This window comes from Chelonoidis abingdonii, chromosome 7 (assembly GCF_003597395.2).
Source record: "Chelonoidis abingdonii isolate Lonesome George chromosome 7, CheloAbing_2.0, whole genome shotgun sequence".
Taxonomy (NCBI): domain Eukaryota; kingdom Metazoa; phylum Chordata; order Testudines; family Testudinidae; genus Chelonoidis; species Chelonoidis abingdonii.
Window position 1 is genome coordinate 78,257,718 of NC_133775.1, and position 24,439 is coordinate 78,282,156.

General features: G+C 42.9%; 1 protein-coding gene across 1 annotated transcript in view; it reads right to left on the reverse strand.

The window, feature by feature from the left end:
• FGF18 (fibroblast growth factor 18) overlaps positions 1-24,439 on the reverse strand; it is a 107,990-nt gene that overhangs the window by 46,342 nt on the left and 37,209 nt on the right. Inside the window, exon 3 of the mRNA XM_032768766.2 lies at positions 15,219-15,399. Within this exon, the coding sequence (XP_032624657.1) occupies positions 15,219-15,399 (181 nt within the window). The remainder of the gene's footprint in view (positions 1-15,218; positions 15,400-24,439) is intronic.

The window sequence follows — 24,439 nt, forward strand, 5'->3', positions numbered from 1 at the left end:
AATGAAACTTCTCATGCAAAGATCTACCAAGAAGCCATATGATTCTTTAACAAATACAATGCTAGCTGTATTTTCACACTGTACCACAGGAGGTAAAAATAGGATACTTGGTTTAATTGCAGGATACTAAGTGCAAATTAGGAAGGCTTTCCCATTTAAAGGCAAAGAATCTCAGGGGAGTTTAATAAAACCAGGGAGGTGCTCCTTAGAGAGTTTCTTATTGTATACAGGAAGGGGATAATCAAAGGAGAGAGAGGAAAATATACAAGATCTACCATATGGCCAATGCTAGTGAGGCTCCACTGAAGGGAAAAATAAAGATTGCAGCAGGGTTGCATCCTCCTGGTCAGTAAATCTGCAGGATCTTTCTTAACACCAGGTGTTATAATGAGCACTGGTGCAGAAGAGAAATTAATAGCTTGAAAAGGAGCTTGGCATGGCCCTGGAAAAAGCAAGATGGGAATTACAAAATATCATTCATGTTCATGGCTCAACCCGCTAACCTGCAGTGGGGCTCAGTGGATGGGACTGCTAAACGTTATTCTAGTCCCAACATGTGTCTTATTTAACTAACAATGTGGCAGAGAGAGAGAGGAAGGAACGGTAGATCCAGAGTATTCCAGTGTTACTTTTCCTCACAACTTGACATGTATTGAGAAAGAACCCAAAGCTCCAAAGCATAGATACAATACAAACGCTGACCCTGAAATTCACAGCCCTGCTTCATTTCCAACAGGGAAAATATCATACTGACCGCAGTCTGTTTGGAGGTCAAACAAAATCAATAGCCTTTCTCTAGTCTGTCTCTAAGGTAAGCCTCTTTCAAAGACATCCGGAGAAAATGGATCAGCTTTTGTTGTTGTTGTTGAGTGAGGCTTTTCTTAGTTGCCAAACATTCATATGAATATAGGAGATTCCTTCCTCCCCCAGCGTGCTGATAAGATTGTAGCGCTGTCATAATATCCCATCCTCTTTATTACATAGTGGATGGGGTTTGCAATTCTTGGGGAGAAAGCCAGGTTGGAAACTGCTTAGCACTTGGTAAGAGGGAGGGGGGAAATAAATCAATGAATCTGATTGATCAGGGGTTATATTTAAAGCCGGTCTTCAATTAGTTTAACGCAGGTTGCAGCTAAAGAGCACAGCAATTTAGCCCCAGGAGCTGAAATTTGCTGTCTCCCCTCAGTCTCTTCCTGCTGAGAGACTGAGAGACAGATATCGGTTTTAGCTGGGTCAAACTGCAAGAAGACGGTTTGTAGCTCAAAGTCACATTTGCAAAGTTAGCTCTGAGAGAGCAGGATCAATAGGAGACAGAGTGGAAATTCTAAGGTAACCCAGAGAGTTTGGGGAGGAATCTTAAGAGTTTCAATCAGGCCAAGAAATGTCTATCATCCAAAGGGCCATGTAGAAGAGTTAAATCCTTGAGGAATGAATGAAGATTATAAAGCATCAGTCACTGTGCCTGTGAGTAAAATGTGCCTCTCTAATCCACATTGCTCACCTTTTATCCCTACTGGTCTATACTACAGATTATATGCTCATTTTCCATGAAGAGCTTCCACCGACTTGAATGCACACCCCACACTCAGGCAAAAGGCAAAATGTTCAGCAGAGATGTGCACGACAAAGTAGAGAATTTTCCCTTTTTTCCTCTATTTTTATAAAATACACAATGAGTAGAAAGTTACAAACCAATGCAAAAAAAGAACAGATCAACATAATAGTGCTATTAGTGGCCCCAATTAAGTCAGCCAAAGTTTCACCATTGACTTCAGTGGGAGCAGGAACAGTATTGCTGACAATTTATGACAACAGAATTCTAGGCTTATAGTAGTCAGAAGTGGAAAACAGACACTGGATCACGGTGGTTAAAAGGGGAATGGGAGTCCTCAGCCTTATTTCCAGCTCTGCCAATGACTATGAAGCACCAACACCACAGGGGAATGAAGGGGGGAATAGCAGCAGTCGGGATCAAACCTGGGACCTCTCAATCATGAACCTCTGCTGCCTGAGCTAAAAGATTCCCCTCTGTTAGCCCAGGCTGTAGCAGGCTCATCAAACTCTAGTTGGCCTAGTCACCACTAGAGGGAGCAAAGCATCACTCTGAGGCGGTATGGCCACAACTATGTGACTGTGTCTTGTCTACACAAGAAAGTTGCTGCTCCTTTGTATTGGTTAAAGAGTGCTATATTGATTTAGCTTAAGTCTATTCCTTCCCAACATTCTCATGCAGACACTTCTCCCATTGGATCTCAGTCTATAGCCATCAGTAAAATGGGATACTGATACCTACCTACATAGCTCGTGGTATGGATGCATGCAGGTATTCTTATAGATCAGCATACACTGATGTGCTACACTAACTGTTTTACAGACAAGGAAGGTGACTAAGTCCCTTCCTTCTACAGCTTGCAGTCTAAATTAGGTTTGCAACTGTTTTCTTCAAGTATCGGTTTATGATTTTCACGTTCTATGCTTCCGGGGGCTACATGTGGACCAAGAGAACACGAGAGCTGACCTTCTCATGGTATTTCAATTCCTAGTTGGTGGAAATATCTAAGACCAGAAACTCATTATTTCGACCTCTGAGGAAAAGTATAGTCCAGAAAGAACAAATGCATATAAACAAGATTTTCATATTTATTCGGGAGCCTCTGAAGCCTGAATACACAGCCCTACCTACCTCACAAGATGTTGCGAGACCTCACAGATTTCTCATTCGGGGCTAGTCTACACTACAAGTGGTACAGTTGTAGCACATCTGGTGAAGACACTCTATGCTGATAGGAGAGAGCTGTCCACACCGGCACTTAGGTCAGTGTAACTTATGTCACTCAGGGAGATGGCTTATTCACACCCATGAGCGACATCGGTTATACCGACATAAGTGGCAGTGTGTACAGCCCTCACTGCAAAGGGCTTTAAGATGAAAGAATAGATTCAAGTTTAGGTGGAGAAGCAACAACGTGGACAGTGCTGGGTGGTGAGTGGCACTTGCTTAGGAAAACCTCTCCAGAGAAGCTCCTACAGACCTTCTGCCACAGCTTAAAACTGTTTCCTCCAAGTACAGCCCAGAGGGAGGAGCTGATGAAGTCTTGCTTTGGGGGAAAGGCACCTCTGGTAATAAAAAAAAAAAAAAAAAAAGAGAAAACAAAATCCCAGATAATATCAACAAAACAGTTCATAAATTGGCATCAGCTCCTTAGAGATTGAAGTCAACAGAGCTACTCATGCGAGCAAAAGCAGCAGGCTTGGGCCCTATGCTAGAACAAGGTCTATTTAAGTACAAGCTAAAGATTTCCATTCCAGAGACCGAGGACAGCAGTCTACAGTGGGAGCGCTTGGCCAGCACTCTATATTAGTATACAGGTATACAATACCGGCGAAGTACTCTCAGTGAGGACACAAGAAATGCCTTCTTATACCAGCAAAACTGCATTTTTTGCTGGCATAGGTTATCCCGTTACCCACAAGCAACATACGCCATCCTGGCAAAAACTCAGTTTGCCAGGCTAACTGCAACTACCTGGGGAACTTTTGCCAACACAGCTATGTCGGTCAGAGATCACACCTTGTGCCACCGCGACTTGGCCAGATTTCCCAATAAAATGCCATAAAAACCACCGAGCAAAATGAATATTTTCCCACTACAGAGGCTTATAAATAGGCTGTATTAGTTTATTTGTTGACAGGTAATGGCAAAGCTTTTAGTGCTTCAGGGTGACAAGTATAACATACAAGGCAGGCAACTAGAGAAATAAGCACAATTACCTCCCAGTGCCATGCCCCTCTCCCGGTTGGATTGATTTTCCTAGGGGCGACAAGGCTTTTAGATTTCATTGGTCGGTATCTCCAAATTAATAGGTGTAAAATCAATACGTTTTTGGCTAGCTGCCTGCTAATGGGTCACCAGTGAAACTGTAACCTGTAAAAATCAATTAAAAATGTAGATGGAAAAGCAAATAAAGGCAACTCCTGATCAGATGTCACTGGGCGACTAAAAGCCAGCACTAAATCACAGCAACTCCACTACAGTGAGTTATACCACAGGCTAAAATGTAACAGTGTTACTTTGCTTCCCACTGGCTAAAATGGTCTGAAATGCAAGGTCTTATTGAAGGTGTAAGATACAAGAAGTATCACTGCTATCAGGCACTCGGGGCCTGTGTCATAAAACATAATTCCCAATTCTGAACCTTAGCGTCCAAAATGTGGGTGCCTGCATGAGCCTCCAAGCTTAATTACCAGCTTGGATCTGATAGCGCTGCCACCAGCCAGAAATTCCAGTATCTGACTCACTCTGGTTCCTCAAAACCTCCCTGGGAACCCCAAGACTCAGATGCCCTGAGTCTCACAACAAAGGGTAATAACCCAGCTTCCCTTCCCCCTCTTTACCTCCTCCCAGATCTCCTGCCCTGGTACACTAAAGATATCTGCTTCAATTCCTGAAACACAACACCGAGAGGACCATTCACCTTCCCCCTCCTTCTTTTTCCCCCTCCCAGTCTTCCTGAGAGAGACCGTAATCCTGGCACAGAGATTCCTATCCCCTTGAGCCTCACTAGAAAAGAAAATCCAACAAGTTTTAAAAAGAAAGCTTTTATATAAAAAGAAAGAAAAAGACAAAAATGGTCTCTGTATCAAGGTGACAATATACAGGGTCTGCTTAAAAGAAAAAATGAATAAACAACCTTATTCAAAAAAGAAATACAATTTAAACATTCCAGCAACTACACACATGTAAATACAAAAACAATATAAAAACCTATATTGTCTTATACCTGTACTTACAACTGGGAAACAGAAGATTAGAAGCTTGAAGATAGAAAGATCCCTCTCATAGCCGAGAGACGGACAAAAGACACAGACCCAAACATTCCCTCCCTGAGCTTTTAAAAAATCCGGTTTCCTGATTGGTCCTCTGGTCAGGTGTTTGGTTCCCTTTGTTAACCCTTTACAGGTAAAAGAAACATTAACCCTTAGCTCTCTTACCCACATGGATGTAAATCAGGAGCTGCACCACTGAAGTCAATGAAGTTTCACTGGTGGAGGTCAGAGGAGAACCAGACCTCAGTTGTGATAAAAAGTGCATCCAAAGGCCTTTAACTCGCACATGCTCCTCTTTGGAGCTGCCACACTGCTGTTACTGTTAGAACTATGGTTTCATAGGCAAAGAAAGCTTGGACGAGAGTCTCATCTGGTGTAAACTGGTACAGATCCACTGGTGTCAATGGAACCAGGCCGATCACACTAGCTGAGGATCTGACCGACTTTCTATAGGTGGGTACATCGTTTTAAACTAAGAATTAAAAATGCCTCTGAATTGCTTCATAATTCACCACAACTATTTTGAAACGCTTTTCTTTAAGTAAGTGGAGGTCTGGGTTGCAGTGTAGGTTGCGGTAAATGGAATCTTTTGGAACATTTCCCAAACTCTGTGTATAGACAGTACAAGACCAGTATATCAGCATCTGCTGTTTTGTGACTCATGGCAATATACCCCCTCACACCAGAATTTCAGGAGTGAGAACCACAGCACAATACAGGTCTCACAACGCCACTGGTGCACAAGCAAACACACTGCCAAGAAGGAAGGCTTTTTTATATCTTGATATCATTTCAAACCCTTATCTGTGCATGCTTCCAGTGCTACACTTAGCCATTCCCCCTGCTTTGCCATGCTCAGCGTTCCTCACCTACTCTCCAATCTTCAGTAGGATCACAGGCAGGTCTGGCTGATTCTCACCTGCTCCTTCAGCTTCCCCACCCTAACTCTTCTCCAGCTGCTGCCGATTTTCTCTATCATCCATTCCTGAAAGCCATTAAAGACAAAACAAAACACAACCATGCCATCTTGAAGCCTGGATCCCAAGTTTATTCACCTCCCATTTGCTATATTCATTGGCCATACATCTAAGCCAATTTCTTGTCTAGATCAACCCACAATACTGATCCACAACCTTGGGGGCCCAACATCCCTTCCATCTCCTTTGCCCAATCCCAGTTCTAAGATCAAGAACAGACACCACTGAACAGGTGACAAAGAACTAAAGAGGCTGTAGGATGATGCACCACCCGGTCCCATCCCTTTTCAGCCAAAACAGCTCCCAGCCAGTTGTGATGTACTGAGAATAGCTTCCTGAAAGAAGATTCTGAGGCTGACACAGCTGAGCTCATTACAATTACAGGGAGGTAGGGCTGCATTACAATATGTATGTGTCCATAGCGTAGACCCTCTTTTTATTCGAGAGGTAAGAGTACCCCCATTTTCTGGAATGCAGAGGAGCAGAAAGTTTTGTTGACGCTAATTCCAGTCTCCTAGTTGCAAAGGATACCGCGAGAAGGTTAGTGCAATACACAGCCATTCTGCCAACTAAGTCGCACCAACCCCTAATGCATTATGTGAGGATTCTGCTTAGTTACATACTATAGTACAGAGTATCTATTAGTCATGTATTAGGCACCTAACTCCCATTGATTTCAATGGAGTTAGACACCTAAATGCCTTTGAGGATCTGGGCCATAGTGTACACAGAGTAGAGACCCATTTGCAACCAGAGCTGGGAGGATTCAGTTAGAGACAAGTTCAGAGGTTCCCAGCTTGTGTGTCAGGATCAAAGCACATACTGTCTAGTGCAAGAGTTCTGAAAACACATTATGGCTGGAGCGTATTTTCCCCCTACAGCTGATGTAGATCATTAGATGGATGTTCCCACAGAGCAAGCCGCAGACCAGGCTATCAACTCCTTCCATCCCTCAGACCCTCTTCATGTGCCGCAAGGAACGAATGTTCGTTCTCTAGGCCCTCTTAGCCCCTTTGTTTCTGATTTGTCTTCTATGTCTTGGGAACTCTTTGGAGACTGCAGACTCCCTACACGTGTCCTCCTTGGCAGGCAGTCTGGAAAATGCCAGCATTGGACGGACGTGAAGTTAGCAGTTGCTGAATGCTTATAGGACAATATTTAGGTCAAACCACAGATAGTCATGGGGAGGGGGCGCGGAGGGGATATTTTTAACTCCCGTTTTGGATTCTTCCAAATTTCTAAGAAATACACATTGGTTATTCCTCCCCTTAAGAGACACAGTGAATGGCTTCATGCTTTTTACCTTTCCGCCTAGGTAAATCTGTTTTGCAGTTGCAAGAGGGGAAAGTATTCTTTTTAACTTCCTGTCCCAAACTGCTGTGCATTGTTAAAATATTTGCTGAGGTGGCTGTAGAGATCCCCACATTAAATGCTGTGAGATTCTGTGGAATGAAAGGCACTATAAGACATTATTACTATCATGGCCTAAAAATAGGACTGATCTCTCAGCATCAGAAACAGCAAATACCTAGTTCTATCTAAACTATGGCACGTCCCCCACTGCCAGAGTATTTGACTACCTCATAATTTTTTATATTTTTCTTCACAATGAGGATAACTGTACAGATGGGGAATTGAGACACAGCAAGAGTAAGTGACTTGCCCAAGATCACACATTAAGTCTGTTTCAAAGCTGGGAATTAAACTCAGGACTCTTGGATCCCACATACCATCTTAGCCACTGCTCATCCTTCCGCTCTTAAAACATGAAAATTTGTTTCCATGAAAAATGTTGGAATTTCAAAGTTGTTTTCATTTCAAAAGGATTTGAAACACACTTTTTCATTTTTTTAAAAAGTTGAGCAAAATTGTATGGGAATTTTTTTATTGCAGCCATTATCCAAATAACCAATGACATTTTTCATTTACCGAAGACCAGGTTTCCAGTAAAAGGAACATTTCAATAACTTGTTAGGTAATATTTTTGATAGAAAAACTCCCCACTCTGTCTTTTTTCTAAAAAGAGACACTAAAAGTTTCATAAAAATAAAGAATGTTGACATCAATCATTTATTTAGAAAAAATCATTTTTGGAAGAAAAGGCCATTTTGGGGCTAAAACCTTCTCATTCCACAAATGTTGGCCAGCTCTATTTTCAGGTCACGTTTAGCCACGTCCCAGCAATTACAAGAACCTACTTCAATTCTGCACTGTCTCAAATGATTTAGCATAAAGAAAAATCACTGATACCACAGTTCTAGGCTTGATATAAATACCTAGGTAGAAAGACTCACCAGAACTCAATAAACAAGACTTAAGCGCTCTCTGCCTTTATAGTGGAGAATCACTCTTCTGTGTTTCTGAAAATACCAAAGCTTAAAACAATGAAAAAGATTGTCTCCAAGATTTTGGAGGCTCCTATTAATTGACTGACACTGTACGTCTCTTGCATAAAATGATAAAGTCACTTTTGTACCAACACACATGGTATCTACCAAGACCTCCGCTCAGAATCAGCAAAAAGAGAAAGAACCCTAATTTTGTTTCTCTGACGTTTCACCACAGCTGGGGAAGAACATGTAGAAAGGCATCTGCACAAGCTGTGTGGAAGGAAAGCTTAATCACAGGAAAGCAGGAACAGATAATATTATATTGCCTTGTCTTCAGGGTCTGGCATTCACATTTTCATAAAGTGCCTAGAAAGATAAATCACTATACTAATAATATTTGTATTGATTATCTAAACTGGAGTAGCAATTGACTCCATTGTCTCACTTCCTCTTAAATTGCTCACAGATGGGATCCTATTTCCTATTCTACATTTCTAATGGGAACACTTAAATCACAGTATAGAATTATACCACTCCCACTCCACCCCCACACACAGAGTTAACCAACAGGAAAATCCTTTAATAACTTGTATGAAAATAAATATCTTTCATTGGCACTTCCCATGTTAAAACTTTACAGGTCAAATTCTATGGGGTGGGGTCTCTAAACACTGCACTTTCACTATTTGGGGGGACCTAATAAATCTGTATGCATAAAGGCCTACATTTTCAAAAGTGACTAGTGATTTTGTGTGCTTCCATTTTTGGCTATCCAACTAAAGACGCCTTAAAAGGAGCCTGATTTTCAGAGAGTGCTCAGTACCCCCACTTTGAAAAGCAGGACTGTTTAAGGTCTCTCAGGGTGAGCTCAGAAGTGAGGAACGCACTTTTGGGCTGGGGGGGGAGGGGAAATAAAGGCTCACATCCACATTTGCACACAAAACAGGTGGACTGCATCTGGGTGGTCAGATATGGAATTAACCATTGTTCACTCATTGTATGCTAGACTTAGGAATCACGAACGTTGTGGATGTATGTGCAAGGGCCTGCTGAAAATTCACTGACTGAAACAAATTTTCATAGCCTTGGTTTTGTTTTTTTATTCCTCATCTTTCTTGAGCAGAGCTCCCACCACAAATGCAGATCACAGCAAACACATGCATACACCCGCACACACACGTCCCTTAAATGTACAGATGGCTCAACTAAGACAATTATAATATATTTCAAATGGCTGCTGAACCTTCCAGAATAGAATCTAAGGTGACTATCACCCAGTTCTCTCATAGCCCACAGAACCCTGGGAGGCTTGGCTACAGAGTTACTATTAGTGGTTCAACAAAGCAGCCGGTCTGCTCACAATGTTTCTAATTCATCCAGCTGCTCTGTCACTCCTGGCGTACCCTTGCCTGCTTTCAAAGGAAAACTTTGCCACTGGACGCCTGCTCCACCCAAATTAGAAGGGGAGACAATCACACACAGAGAATGATAAGGAGATGTTGGGGGGTATGGGGGGGAGACAACACAGCAGCTGGACAGCGAAGGCGTCCCTGGCTTAGCCCAATCACACAGCCCTGTATGACTGTACAGCTGCCATGGTGAATGATCATCGCTATGCTGAGGTCAGCTCTGCCCCCAGGCCAAGTAAGTGAAAATAAATGATTTAGAAGATAAAAGGTCTTTTTGAAAAATTATTTGTCTTGTTGTCGTGTCAAAACTGTAACGGCAAGAGACTGGAGGCGTAGTTTAAATAGGAAACAGCCATCCTGATGTTTTGACTGAATAAATTACAGAGCAAACCACAATTCATTCAGAGTATCTGAGGATCTGTACTGTGATAGGCAGGTCCTTTTACATATACCTGGGAAACAAAGCAGATTCTAAATGTCATGCTTGTAACTGATGCTTGCGGAAAGATGTCTATGTTTAACTAGCCACAGTAACTGCTTGGGATATCTCCCTTTGCTGATAGGTAAACACTTTTACTCTGTGCCTTCCGGACACTGAAAGGGTATTTGTTTTTCTTCCTCCCCTTCCCAAGGGAACCACTCTCAGTATAAACTACAGTAGGAAAGGAAAGGGTTAATGGGTTTTCCCAAGGCAACTTGCCTTTAAGGTGCCAGGGATATGGAGGGGATGGAATGACTTGCTAGACATGGAACAATGGCCCTGGTATTTTGCATTGTTTCCAGGCTTTGAGAGAGAACAAATGGGAGTCATTAGTGAAATGAGTTGAGAGAGTTCTAGGCTAGCTGTCAGCCTGCCAAGCCCAAAGAACTGCTACATTAGCTTGGTAATTTCAGAAAGCACAGGCTGGCTGAAACCTCAGAAGGAATTCAGCAATTACAGGATGCTATTTTACTATACTACTACTTTCCGCACCCTTCCCACCCCTCACCGCTGAGCCCACCTACTCCACAAATGAAGTCTCCAGCAGGGAAGGATTGTGTCTGATGTCTATACTGCTATAAAACGCTCTACACGAGCTCGTACACCGGCACCAACTGGAAGCTCAAGCTAGTACTGAATGCAGTGATCACAGCTGAGTGGTCCATCACACAGGGGATATAGCACCAATACTCAGAGTTGCTCTGGCTCCCCATACGTTTCCAGGTGGTATACCAGTGCCAGATTTAACCTTTAAGTTTCGAGACCTGACTACCGGAGAGACTGGCTCTCTCCCTGGGTCATAATGCCATAGCTGATGTGAGTGGAGACACTGGAGATGATCCTCCTTGATAAGCAGGGGGAGCTACTGACACAGGGTGTTCTCCTTGTCTCTGGAATTTGCTTCCCGCCAGGATCTGCCAGGGCCCAGACTTGTTAATATTCTGTGAACAATGTATTGCCCATCTTTTCTCACAGGCAACTAGGGCTTGATCCAAAACCCAAGGAGGTCAGCAAGAGTCTTTCAATGAACTTTAATGGGCTTGGGATCAGGTCCTCAGAGAGGCTGGAAGTCTAAAGGTGAAGGGCTTGGAAACTGAAAGACAGTTTAGGATGGAGGGCTCCTCATTTCTGGTGCTGTCCCCAATTATAAAGGAGATTACAATAGTGTTTGGGGCTAGTGCATAAACTGGACTGTCGGGGTCATTCCTGTGGAATATTTTGACCAGGGTCACGCTAGTGCAATACTGACGTGATTGTGCTTTAGAGAAGAACAGTCTCTAATAACAAATTATAATAATAAACCTCCATATAACACATTCCATCCGTAAGAATTCCAAAGCAATTTACTCACTATAGGTAAAATTAATCCCAGGACAGAGGGCCAGCACAAGGTCTCACTTAAGCCTCTATTTTTATGGCTTAAGTGGTGCAAGGCCTTGATCCAGCCATAAATCACCCATCACTAAAATACTGCCACCTCTGGGGAGGAACGCACCAGCCAAGGGGTCAGCTGGTGCAAAGCATGTCACACAACAGTGAAGGGTGGGGAAATCACTTGTCCTGGATATAACTTTAAACACACACACACACACTCCCTCCGGTACAACCGCAGACTGTGACAAATATACTTTAAAACAAAACCACACAGCTGTGAAGTACAAATGAGCCAAAGTGCCTTCACCCATCCTAGAGAGCTACATCCAGCCAAGTGAACCGGACACAAAGATAGTGAACAAACAGTATAGAATGTCTTCTGCCTTTTGTGAAATGAAAATAAATGAAAGGCTCTAGTGTTTCAGGTCACTGATCTCTATCTTGCCTATCTGTACCATTTATCTGAGATAGAATATAAAGGTTCCAAGTCCTTCTTCCCTCCCCCACCCCCTTCCAGCCCATTTCATTTTCTGAATGAAAAGAACCACTTAGACACCTGGTAAAGTAGTAATAAGTTTGTAACAAGAATACTGTTTTTTCTGGGCCAAAGCAAACTACATCAGGATAGATTAAAGGATCCAAAATAAACGTGTAATCTGTAAATAGATTGTCAGTCTTTTCATTAATTTCTGGTGGGTTAAGAGACAGTATTTTTGCATATATATATCGCCTTTTATCTGAGGATATCAGAGCACTTTAGGAACAGCAATTAAGCCTCACCACCCCCTAGTGAGATAGGTAAGTATATTTAATTAGTGTTTCTGAAAGCAGTAGGCATTGTTATTAGATTTAATTTAGTCTGATAATTGACTTAGCTGTTCAAATGGATTTTCATATGTTTGAGAAGAGATAAAAGCCATCTGACTAAAAGGATAAAACAGACTCAATTAATTCTATTAAAAGACTTAATTTTCTGTTTAATAAATCAGACACATGGGGCCAGATCCTGGCCTCAGAGCTAAGGTGGCTTTGCACGAACCCAAAATCGAATCCCCAGATTATTACATTAGCTATTTTATGGACCTCAAAACTTGTATTTGTCTTTACAAATGGCATATCCACACCTGTATCAGGTGGCTGGGCTGCCATACTTCCTCCGTTTAGATCTTGGTTTCTTCCTACAGCAGGTGTCTAATACACGTTACAGTTTGTTATTTTACTGATTTGAAGCTGCATGAAATTGTGCTGTAGTGATCACCGAGTCTATGAGATCTGAAACCACCACACCACTGCCTGGGACCTCATTTTGACTCCATTTCTGTGCATCCTCTTTAGCCAAGAGGCAAGGAAAATTTGCACAAGTCAGTAAGGCCTGCAATAAATCAGCCAACTCTCCCTTCCCTGAAAACCCAAATAAAACCCCACTCTCCATCCTTGTAATGAATTATTTGGATGTTGGATATTCAGAAAAAAAGGTCATCTCTTCGCTTGAAGACTAAGCTCTAAACCACCCTCCCATCTAAAGAGTGAGACAGCAACTAGGGAGTTCAAATGTCATCTGGGAGAGGCAGATGAAAGGGTTCAAACTCCCAGGTTAGGGAAGGCTGCCCCCACCTACCCACCAGCCTGCATCCTCTCTGAAGTGATACTTCAGTGTTCGGAGGCACCTGTGGAAAACATACTATATTATACTTTGTTCCAGTTGTGATTCCCACACACTTCCTTCTCCTTCTCTAGACTTGTGCCCGCAGCAGCAGCCTTTGGAGCTATTTCATACGCTTGGGCATCTTTTCCTTTGTTGCAACTTCTCAGACGGATTCCCACTCTCCCTGCAACACTGTGACTCTCTTTTACATCCATTGCCAATGTTATTGCCAAGACAGGCAGCGAGCTCTAGAGGAATGAGCATGGGATTGGGAATCAGGGATTCCCCAAATCTAATCCTGACTCTGACTGAGTGGGCCAGATTCAGAAATGATGAAAATTATACTCCAAAGAAGGAAGAAGAGAGGATGTGGAGAAGGAGAAGGGTCAACCAATGGGTGTGAGAGAAAGGTGCCGTCCAAACTCTGTGTTAGAGATACACCTAACCAACAACTTTCAGATCTGGATCCAAAGTTCAGGAGCGTTCAGATCCAGTGTCCTGTGTTAGGTCTATCCCTGGTCCTGATCAGAGGTGACACCTTAACAAAGTCTCTGGGGGCATTTCTGGAAAATAATTCATTCTATGCCATCGCCTTGGTAGTCAGGGTTGATTGTTGCACAGATGATTCTTCACGTCCCTGACCCTGACATCTCTCCACTCCATTATCACAGGGGCCACATCCTGCTTCTAAGGCCCCACTCGCTGCCACATGGATTATCATGCTTTGAGTGTCCCTGTGCCATGTGTGATAGGGAGCAGGTTTCCACAACCCTTACAGCTGGTCTAGAGGTGGGAGGGGTTTGCAGCTGGTCCGGGAGGCTTGTTATTAGGATGATGCAAGAGGGTTTCAGCAACTGGAATAGATGGGTAGGGGGAGGGCTGTCATTACTGGGCATGGGTCACAACAAGGGTGGTAGGGAGCTTTTCAGCAACTGGGAGTGGACTGGGCTTCCAAGGTGGGTGGGCTGCAGCAGGTCATTGAGGGAGGAGCGCCTCAGTGCATGACAGGGGGGGACCGCAAAAAAGGCAGGGCTCTGTGCTGCCTTTCACTTGGTGCAGGTCCAGGTTTGGACCTCCTGGCCACTGCACAGTTCCCTATGGGACCTCAGTATCCTTCTCTTCTGCGGCCTAGGAGGAGTATTTATGAAGACTGTGCAGGCACAAGAGGGACAGAAACACGACAAAAGCAGCCTAATGGCCTAAAATCAGCAGTCAAATGGTCTTCTCCAACCCATATTACTTAGAAATGTTGGAAAAGCAAAGGCAACATCTAGAAGCCGACCCCCCTGGCCTTTCTTAGCTATATAAAGGACATGATGTAGAACAAACTAGGGCTTTGGCAATACCAGAAGGGTCATTTTGAGAAAGATCAGCTATTTCTGAACTATTTCTCCAGTGGCACACAGGCCTTATCCTGCCCCGCTTTATATGCTCCTTGCACACTGGCAGAGGCCATCCCTGTGTGGCACACCTCTATGCCAGCCGTGTACTGCACGTTAATGTCTGCAGTTCCCTGAGAGAGAGAATTATTTTCAAAAAAGTTTCCCCTTCACCCACATCCCAATGCTCGTACGTACAACATACACAGTCAGAGGCAATATATGTTCATGAATGTCTGCAGTGACATATCAACCAATGAACCAAACCAGAGGGCAACGGTCAATAAGGCATAATATGCAGTATTCAGAAAAGAGAAAGAAATAGGATTACACAGATGAAGTTTCATAAAATATTTCAATTTTCCTTTCGATAGGATGCAGTTGTGTGTTTTGCTAGACTGAGTGGTGCACTCACAGGAAACTAGAATGATTGGCTCTTTGATTCCCTGGATCTAATCCTGCAAGATGCTGAAATTTCTCTTGACTCCAATTTATTTGAGTGGGAGTTGGGAGCAGCACTCAGTACCTTACAGTATCCAATTCTTAATCCCTGCTAGTGAGGGGTCTCCATCAAGTTGACTGGAAGCATCTTCGCCAAGGACATCTCAAAGTGTTTCAGGAACAAACAGCTTTTCTAATTCAATTTCACAGCTTCATTTTTCTGATGCATAAGCTAAAATACAGGAAGCCCGTTCTAGTGCAAGGCTGTGACCCATCTTTCCATTTGTTCTCACCCAAACATATTCATTTCAGGCCTTTGTACTGGCCCTGGATGAGTCACGGTTAATATTCTTACCATATTTGTCTCCATCTTCCCCCTTAGCACTGATCCTCCTGCCTAGAACTTGGATGTGTTTCCCACTCGTCCTGCTGTACAGTTGGTAGAGTCTAAGCTGCTTTCTGCTCACATCATCCCTTGCTCGTGTCTGATTCTCCACGTGTATCCGAAAATCCACATTCTCCTCTGCAAGGAACATCTGATGAAAAAAGAGAGAGACAATAGACCATAAAACAGATACAGCATCTTGCCTACGAAGACAACAAACCAAGCCTGCCAAAGAGTGCATCACACAGAAATAGTCAACTGTGGCTTGACTTCATTGGTGGTCATGTGGATAAAGGCTACAGGATCAGGTGCTCCGCGTAAAGTTCTACCTAGGTGCTGACAAAGAAACTGGGTTTCTTTCTTTTCATGTATCATTCTCAGTAATAAAAGCTCTCGCAGGCTCAATTCTGTCCTGATTTAAACCTGCACAATGCCACTGTTTTCAAATGATGTGCTCACTGTCACCTGGGTAGGCTCCACCACTGCAAAAGGGCTTACACAAGTGTGAGTGATTGGGTCTGTAACTGGAACACAGTAAACAATTATGATAATGCACAAAGAAGAATCCCAGCTCCAGCTCCAACTTCATTAAAAAGGAAGAAAAGCCCTATTCTTGTCACTCCAGTCAATAGATCTGGCTCTAAATACACACAAAGAGAAAAATCTGTTGAGTTAGAAAAATCTGCTTTTCAGAGTAGCACTTTAAACAGTTATGTCAATTTAAAAGTAAAGTGGAGTCAGTTGATTGTATAAGGTCTATTCTCGTGCATCTTCCCAAGCTTCCCACCTCAACTGGCTATTTGAGAACAAGGCCACTTGGACCAGAGGGCAAGAGCAGGCTTTCCAGAATGAGCTATTATCAGCAGGGTTCCTCTGCTTAGCCATTTTCCACCATTTTTATGGCCTTTGTCTCTTTGAGTAGAATTAACTTTAGTTAACTGCAGCTTTAAAGACCTAACAGCTCCCTTTGGCAGCAGACACTTTTCTGAAGATCTAGCATCCAGCTTTAGCTTACATTTTCCCATATTTGCCAAAGCATAGACCAACTTCCGCCTCCAGTTAGAGACATCTCAACTCAGTCTAAATCAGATGACTAGTCAACCACCACTTCAGCCCCAGATGTGAACTAGCTGCATTAATCCAAGTTTCAAATACCTGAGAAGTAGCTGGCAAAAATTAGAAATCAATCTGGTACCTAAATCTAATGATACTCAGAGGAGCCTTTTTTACCTTTTGTTGGATTCTACCCATGAGACTTAGACTATATTTCGATGGCAGATTACCCTCAAATGATAATAAATTAAGAGAGTCTGTCATATTATCATGCACCAAGCAAAAGAAGCATAGAACTCTCGAGCCACTAAAAAAACCCTAGTTTACATTGGTGCAGTTTTAGTTTGGCCAAGGCAAACAATGTTCAAAGTTTATTGGCTAAATTCTCCGGTGTCCGTGGGATCTAATGAACTAAACTGTGGACCATCTGCATGTGGGGTGAAATTTACAGCAAAAGAGGACACAAGTGGCAATTTAGTGATGGTCAGGCATTCTGCTGCCCCTCTACAATGGGGTGATTTTCAGCCAAAGGAGAAATGTTACTTCTATGCCTATTATATTTGGGCCATAAAATACTGGTCCTTCTAGCTTGGAAACAGTAAGAAAAGGAGCAAGTATGCACAGAGGGATGCCACTCACAAAGGAAAAGGGGTAGGTAAGCCCCAGTTCTGTCCCATTCCAATCTGAGACACATACAGGAATGGATGGCCACACAAAGCAAACCCTGACCACTTGTTCCATCATTGTGCAACAGTGCAGATTTCTTGCTATAGAGTCAAATGCTACTGGAAAGTCAGACCCTGAAAAGAGCTTTTACTTTCAAATATTTGCACATCTTTCAAGTTGGTGGAAAGATACAAGACACTGATCAGTAGCAAGAGGAAAAAAAATTTTTTTAAATAGTCCGTCCTTCTCAAAACTCAGCCCCTCACTGAGCAACTTAATCAACAAAAACTTTTATTCAATGTAGCTGCCACATCAATGAAGGTCATGGGTCTATAAAATGCAGGATTGACTTTACAGCCCTTGTTAAACACTGGAATTATGATATTTGTATCCCAAGTGTTCAGATAAGAGAGCCAAGAAGAGATTGGGGATGTTGAACGTATACAGACTGCAGAAGAGAAGACTCAGGGAGACATAGTGATTGTCTATCAACACATTCAAGGTGACAAACTCAGTGAAGGAATTATTCAACTAACAATAGCAATAATTCCTACTCTCAGAAAACGGAACAGCGAGAAGCAACAACCTGAAGATTAAAGACAAACAGCAGAAATAGCAGGCTTATCCCCATGCTATACAGTACACAAGGTTAAAGGAGCTTCCCACCCTGAACTAATCAAGTCCTGCTCATCATACTCACCCAAATCATTGGGGCTGTGTGTGAGAGTAAAATGAGCAAGATTAGGCCTGCACTGCCAATAGCCTATTTCCCTTTCTTCTTATTCTTCCCCACCCCCCTCACCCAAATGAAACGTCTAACAAAGGAAATTAAACTACCAAAAAGAGATGTTCAAATAATGTTGACACTGCCTCACACCACAAAAGCAAGGGGCTTTGCAGTTAAGACTTTGGCTCCATAATATTAAGATTTAAAAGAGATTTTACAATCAAGGTTGCATTGTTGCATTGCTTTCACCACATGTTAATGAGTTGCAGATTTTTCTGGAAAAAATAAAAAGGTGGGATTTAGAGGTTTTTGGAGGGAGGCTTTCAATCACAAAGGCCAGAAATTTGCCAAACCAAATTTGGACTGTACCATCACACAAAAATACCTATTAGTTGGCATAGCTTCACCCCTGCTTTACCCTGGCTAAGTTTGATTTCTACATCAATAGTGTGTTTCCCTATTCACTAGCCCACAAACTCGCATGGCCAGAAGGACCATAACTGCTTCCCTCTACCCTGACCCTGGGCCCCTCCCACACCCAAAATCCCTCATCCCAGGCCCTAGCCAGAGCCCTCAGACCCCAATCCTCTGCCCCAGCCCTGAGCTCCCTCCCATACTCCAAACCACTCAGCCCTACCCCATTAATTCTGTTATGTTCACTAATATCAGATGTGGGGGGTGGGACTGGGCACAACCATAAATTATACAAACCTGCCACCCCTGAAAACTGCAACCGAAGGAAGTTAAGTGGCTTGCCTCTGCCGTAGCCTCCTTCAGCAGGGCTCCACCACAATTTAGGGCATGTCTTCATTGCAGGATTAATTTGAGTCCCATACATACATACAAATCCTTAATCTGAGCGGGCTGGTGCTTTTACCTTGAGTTGGCCTGCCCGTCAGTGGGTAAAGGCTACAGCGGGTTACAGTACAACTGTAACCCCTATTTGGGCTGAGCCTCGGTGGGGTCCTACTCTGTGGATTATCATTTCATGCATGCTTGGAGCCTGGGGTGGGGACAGAATGGACTAAATACTCCGTATGAGGCCAATTGGAAGGCTTCCGCATTGGTGACATGGCTCAGCCTGATCCAGACAGATACTGTAGATTTAGTTTCAGGTTTGAGCTTGAGAACTGCAATAGAAGCAGAACAGCTAAGGGAGTCTCTGATTAACTCCCATTTCCCACAAATGGGATCTTTGAACTGCTGTGGGATCTAGTGCATGGGTCAGGTAGTGCCAACCCTGCAGAGACCAGCATCAAGAATGGCAGAGATCCAACCTGGTACCAGTTACTGAGAACCAGCTGTGCTCTCCATGGGACTGCAGGCCAGGGAGGGATTCTGCCCCACCCAGGGGCCAAGACACTGTAAGGGGACCCTTTTTGTGTAAGCTGGCCAATGCACTCATCTCTGGACGCAATCTCAGCATGCCATCTGCTGGCAAGGTGCCCAGGAGGGAGCAAGGGGTTGGGAAGTGCTGAGAGTGTTGGGAGGTGGGAAACATGTTGAGATGTTGATGTTAAAGATTAGTTAACCCTAACCCTTTCCTCCCCTCCCCAGAGCCTATTTTCATGGCCCCAGTGAAGTCCCCCTTTGTCATATTGTTACTTTTGGGTGCATCATTTCTTTGCTGGGGTTTGTGGTAATGTACCTCATTGTTTCTTGTGTACAGGGATTTATACTCCTTGCCGGCAGTGGTAGCACTATTCATTTTCCCAAGAGACAGCATCTTGTGTGTCATGGTCACAGTGCAGGTACCAGGTGTCACTGAAGAGAACTGACGAGGTCTCAAGACGTGTGCAGACAGAAGTCACTCCCCATAAACACAGCAAGCTCCAGGCAGGAGGCTTGAGCCACACCTTGGGGAGGGGACTATTCAATTTACAGCAGCTTACACACACTCTGTGCAGCTAAAGTACGGCTTCCCAGTGGGGCATTCTCACATGAGCTTTTCAAGAGAAGTTGGTTTGACCATAGATAACTCGAGTTAAGTGCAGTGAAGACGTACCTTTAAAACTGCTCTCCTGGGGCAGAAGCCCTGTCGGAGAGTAAGCAGAGATACCCCTACCTGCTCTCCCCCTTGGACACACAGGCCCTGATTCAGCAAAGCACTTCATCACTGAAATCACTGGAATTTAGGCATTTGCTTACAGATAAGCATGTGCCTAATTGCTTTATCAAAAAGGGATACTTTACTGAATCAAGACCAGGGTGAATTAGCTGTGCCACTTTGGGGTGAATCTGTCCCATAGCACTGAATATCAATATAATCAACAAACAATCAATATGTCACATATTGTTCATTTAATCAAATAAAACCTATACTAGCATTACCATACTAGAGATTCCATTCCATAAGTCTCCATAAAAGTGAATCAGTAATACTGGCCTGCTGATGTATGGTAACCAAAGCTCTGTCCCACGGGTCATCTAAAGACAAAATGTCTTTTTTCCAAAAAAGGTATTTTTATTGCAGTTACAAACAAACAAGAGAACGGCAACATCTCTCTGTGTTACCGGCTACTCTTGAAAACTTAAGCATTTTAATTAATATTTATGATTGCTGTATATTGAACCATCACATTTAAAAGAATGGCCGTTTCTCTTTTCTTCTCATCAACCACATTTCCACAAATGTTATTTGGTTTGGCAACCATATGCCCTGAGCCTGCTAAAATGTATGGGGCTTGTTCCAAACCCCATGGTATCAGTGGGAGCCTTTCCCACTTTGGACTTTGGCTCAGGCCCAAAATGAAGTGAGCAATCCCCTCAGTAGGACTGCTCACATGCATAAAGGTAAGTTCACGTGTAAGTGTTTGAAGGATCAGGTCAAACTGCACTTTTGTCTGCAGTGACAAAAAATTCTAAACCCTTGTTTAATTTTGGCAAATCAGGACATTTTCCTAACATTGTAATAATAGGAATGAGTGGGCAGATAGCAAGAGTTATTTCAGTCGCATCATTTTCTAACACCAGGCCAGAAACCTTTCAATTTGGGACAATCCTAGAAGACTGGAAGATGATTTCCTATGTCACAGGGACTATGTAGCGACAGTATATGCCCTCCAGCATTGTGTTGTGAATTTTGTATTTATTTCAAATAGTCTAATAGTTTTCTACGAATATGCTCTCCATGAAGGGGAACTTCAGCCACCCATAGTAACTAGCAGTATATCCCTCCAACCAACTGTATTTTCATTAATTGTTTATATTCAATAAAATCTTAGTAACTAAAAGGGACAGTATCAAGTTCAGATTTCATATTTTATTGTTGCATTCTTTTTCTTTTTAAGCAGTCCCATACGTATTTAACAGTCCTATCATTACTGAAAGATGTAATGATATACAGCTACAAAGCCATTGTAAAAATACAACTAGCAGTATAAAAGTTTATGCGGGGGATTAAATATCCCTGCTAGAAAACCAGTGAGCATTTTAAATGAGTGATGCATCCCAAATGCTCCACCAGAAATGTGTGCATTTCTGAACATGGGAAATCTCTCTTCACCCATGAGCAGAGCTGCTTCTTTTGTTTTACCTGTCTAAAGACCCAGACTGTGGCCACTCAAGCCAAACCTGATTTCAAGCAAACAATCATAGAAAATAGAGATGACATCTTATCCATCTCCAGACAATAAGGGATTGTACACTACAGTATCTTCTCACATGCTTTGTGCAGTTCACTTTTTAAAAAAAAACAAAGGATTTTTATTTAAGTAGCTTTTAGAATCAATAATTAATTTTAAGAAGAATTTTAAGGATTAGACCATGTTCATATTAAACGAAAAAAAAATCTGTGTTAATGCAACATTAAGGTTTCACAGTTAAGAAAAATCAAGGAAATAGCCAAGAAGCGCAACAAAATCACCATTCTGATTGCAACACTGGGGCTCAGTCCTGCACACACTTATGTCACGAGTCTGCAAACACCCATGCACATGTTTAAGCAGGTAAGTAATGCCAATGAAGTCCTAACTATCGCATACAAGATCTGATCTTTAATCCAGCACCCTGTATATTCTACAAATATAGAATTTTCTATTTTTAATTTTCCACTTAATGCTATTGTTGTGTCATGAGGTGTGAGGAGATATAAAAGACCCCAACATTGCCAAATTAACACTGCTGTTGGAAGCTGGATTTTGATACAAAGCAAAAAGTCAAGAAATTCCATACAGTTTAACAGAGGCCCCAAACCTCATTAGATAACAGATCATGTGCCTTTCCCAAATTTAAAATAAAAATACAAAATCCCTCTTAATAAGGGCCTTATTGATTTCAAAAGATAAACAAATCAAGTGATTCAAAGTCCTTTCAAAACCCACTCTGATAAGCAGGAAATACTTATTACCTTTCATCCACTGAACCAACTGAATATTAATGATTTTCTCTGTGACCTTCTAAAGACATGAAAGTTAATAAGGTCAACAAGAGGATATTCAAGATGGCTCTTTCCCAGGTTTGTAAAGGTAGCTAATAACAGTTCCTTTGCTTCCATGGTTTTGGCAAAATTCCCCTATGTCAATTACAATTAGAAAAATTTGTAAGACCACCTCCAGAGTGGATATTTTAGGCATATGTTGAAACATAGTGCACCATTTATTTGCTGCTGTTTCCTCTTCTTTATTGCAAAGTCAGTTGCCAGCCAGGATGTTGTTAGGTTCAGGTTATACAACCTAGTTAGAAGTGGGACTGGATTGGATGTGTCTTGAGCTAACAATGACATATTTGCTTCTTTGTGCTTGGAAGCACATTGGGAAATTAATGTGACAGAAAGAAGCAAATGTATTCAAAATCACAGCAGGGGCTCAGAGACGAGAGCACTGCTCAGCAACACTCTATGCAGGTCTATACTGCACAGTAAATATGGGGTGGCTATACCTCAACTGCACCCACTTAGTAAATCTATTTAAGAAACAGGGCTGGTCAAAAATCTCCCATCAAAACTGTTTGTCAATGGAAAACTGGGTTTCTGATTAGGCTATGTTGTTTTACTGAAAATATCTGCTTTCCATGGAGAATTTCTGTTTTTAGGGTTAAAAAACTGAACAGCCAAAACAGAGGTGTTTTCAGCCAAAGCCTGTCATATTTCTATTTGGATAGACTGCTGTGATGAACTCGTGTCCCCATTCTCCTGTATGGGCCAGTCCCCAACCAGACTTCATCTCGCATGATATGTCACATCCATGATATTCCCACAATGCACTGCCTCTCCTCTCCAAGAGGATAGAACATGGTGCGTCATGGGTGATGAAGTTCTATCAGGGAGTCCAGCCTATTAAGTAGCATGAGACACCTAAACTACAACTCCCATGAGGCATCGCAGAGGCATTTCCAAATCAAATTATTTCATTTTTTCATCTGAAATATTTTGGTGGTTTTGATTCCCCACCCCCCCACCACCAAAAAGCCAATATTGTCCTTGGGGAAAAAAAATCCATCCAGCTTTATTTATAACTTATTTTACCAATACAACTTGTGTGTTAATAAAAGCATTTTTCCTCTAAGAATTTCACAAATATCAGCTAACTAAGGGTATGTCTGCACTTCAAGCTAGAGACATAATTTCCAGCACAAGGAAACACACTCACAACTAGCTCTGAGCAAGCTAGTGCCCTAAAACAGAAATGTTGCCATGGCAGCGCAAATGGCAGGAGGGGTTGGCATCCCCAAGTACGTACCCATTCAAGACGCTAGGGACGTACACAGGGCAGCTGGCCCTTACCGCTGCGCTATGGCTGCACATGCTGACTCGATCAGAACTAGTGCAGGCATGTCTCCTAGAGCTGGAAATCACACCTCCAGCTCAAAGCACAGGCATGCCCTACATCTAGCAGTACCACAGATTAGGATCATTGTCCTCACTGGATAAAAGGAAAAAACCAAAGGCACGAAAGGGATGAACTATTTGCCAAAATGGGTCAATGGGAGACCTATGAACACAGCCCTAGGGCCCAGTTCTCAGGTCTATTAGGGTAGCTTTGTACTGCTATGCCAGTGCGAATCTGCCCTGTGAAGCCTGTGGATCGACCCAGTGAATTCTCACTCTGTTGGGAAATCCTTCAAACCTGGTTTTTGGCCAAGGGGGTGGGTGAAAGTCAAGGGAAAGGGGACAGAGTTAGTGCATCCCTACCTCCAACAGCCATGTCGAGCTGACATGATATAAAAGCAGCCCTGAGTTTGCTTTAATTTAGGCTGGCATCAGGTCGGTACAGAGTCAGGTCCCCCCTACACCCACACACACCCCTCTCCCCCACTGAAGGGTTAGCCAGCATTCCTCAAGTACAATTGAGAAAGCAGCCCCAGCAGTCCACTCTCAGTGTTGCTCTAGCCAACAGGTAGCCCTGCCTCCTCTATACAAATGCAGACTGCTATAATTATTACTCTGACAATGCCATGCAGTGGGATATTCTTCTAGTGCTTTTGCACAGACCCTACTCTCTGTCACCCTAGGGTCATTTTAACCCATCAAACTTTGTGGATGAGCAGAGTTCCAGTGACTGTCCTCCTCTCTTTTCCCATGCCCATTCCTGCTTTGGTCCCCTCCTATCCCACCTGCAAACAGAACAATAACCCCTCCCCATTCCCATACAGCCCTCCCACCAACAACTGCTGTTGTTGAAGAAGCAAAACACACCGCAAGCAGTCTCATTTTCACTAGATGTATCTTCCAGCTAGGACTTGGTCTGAACTGGGGAACATTTATGTGGCCTTAAAAGCATTATAGCATTTAGAATAAAAGCAATAG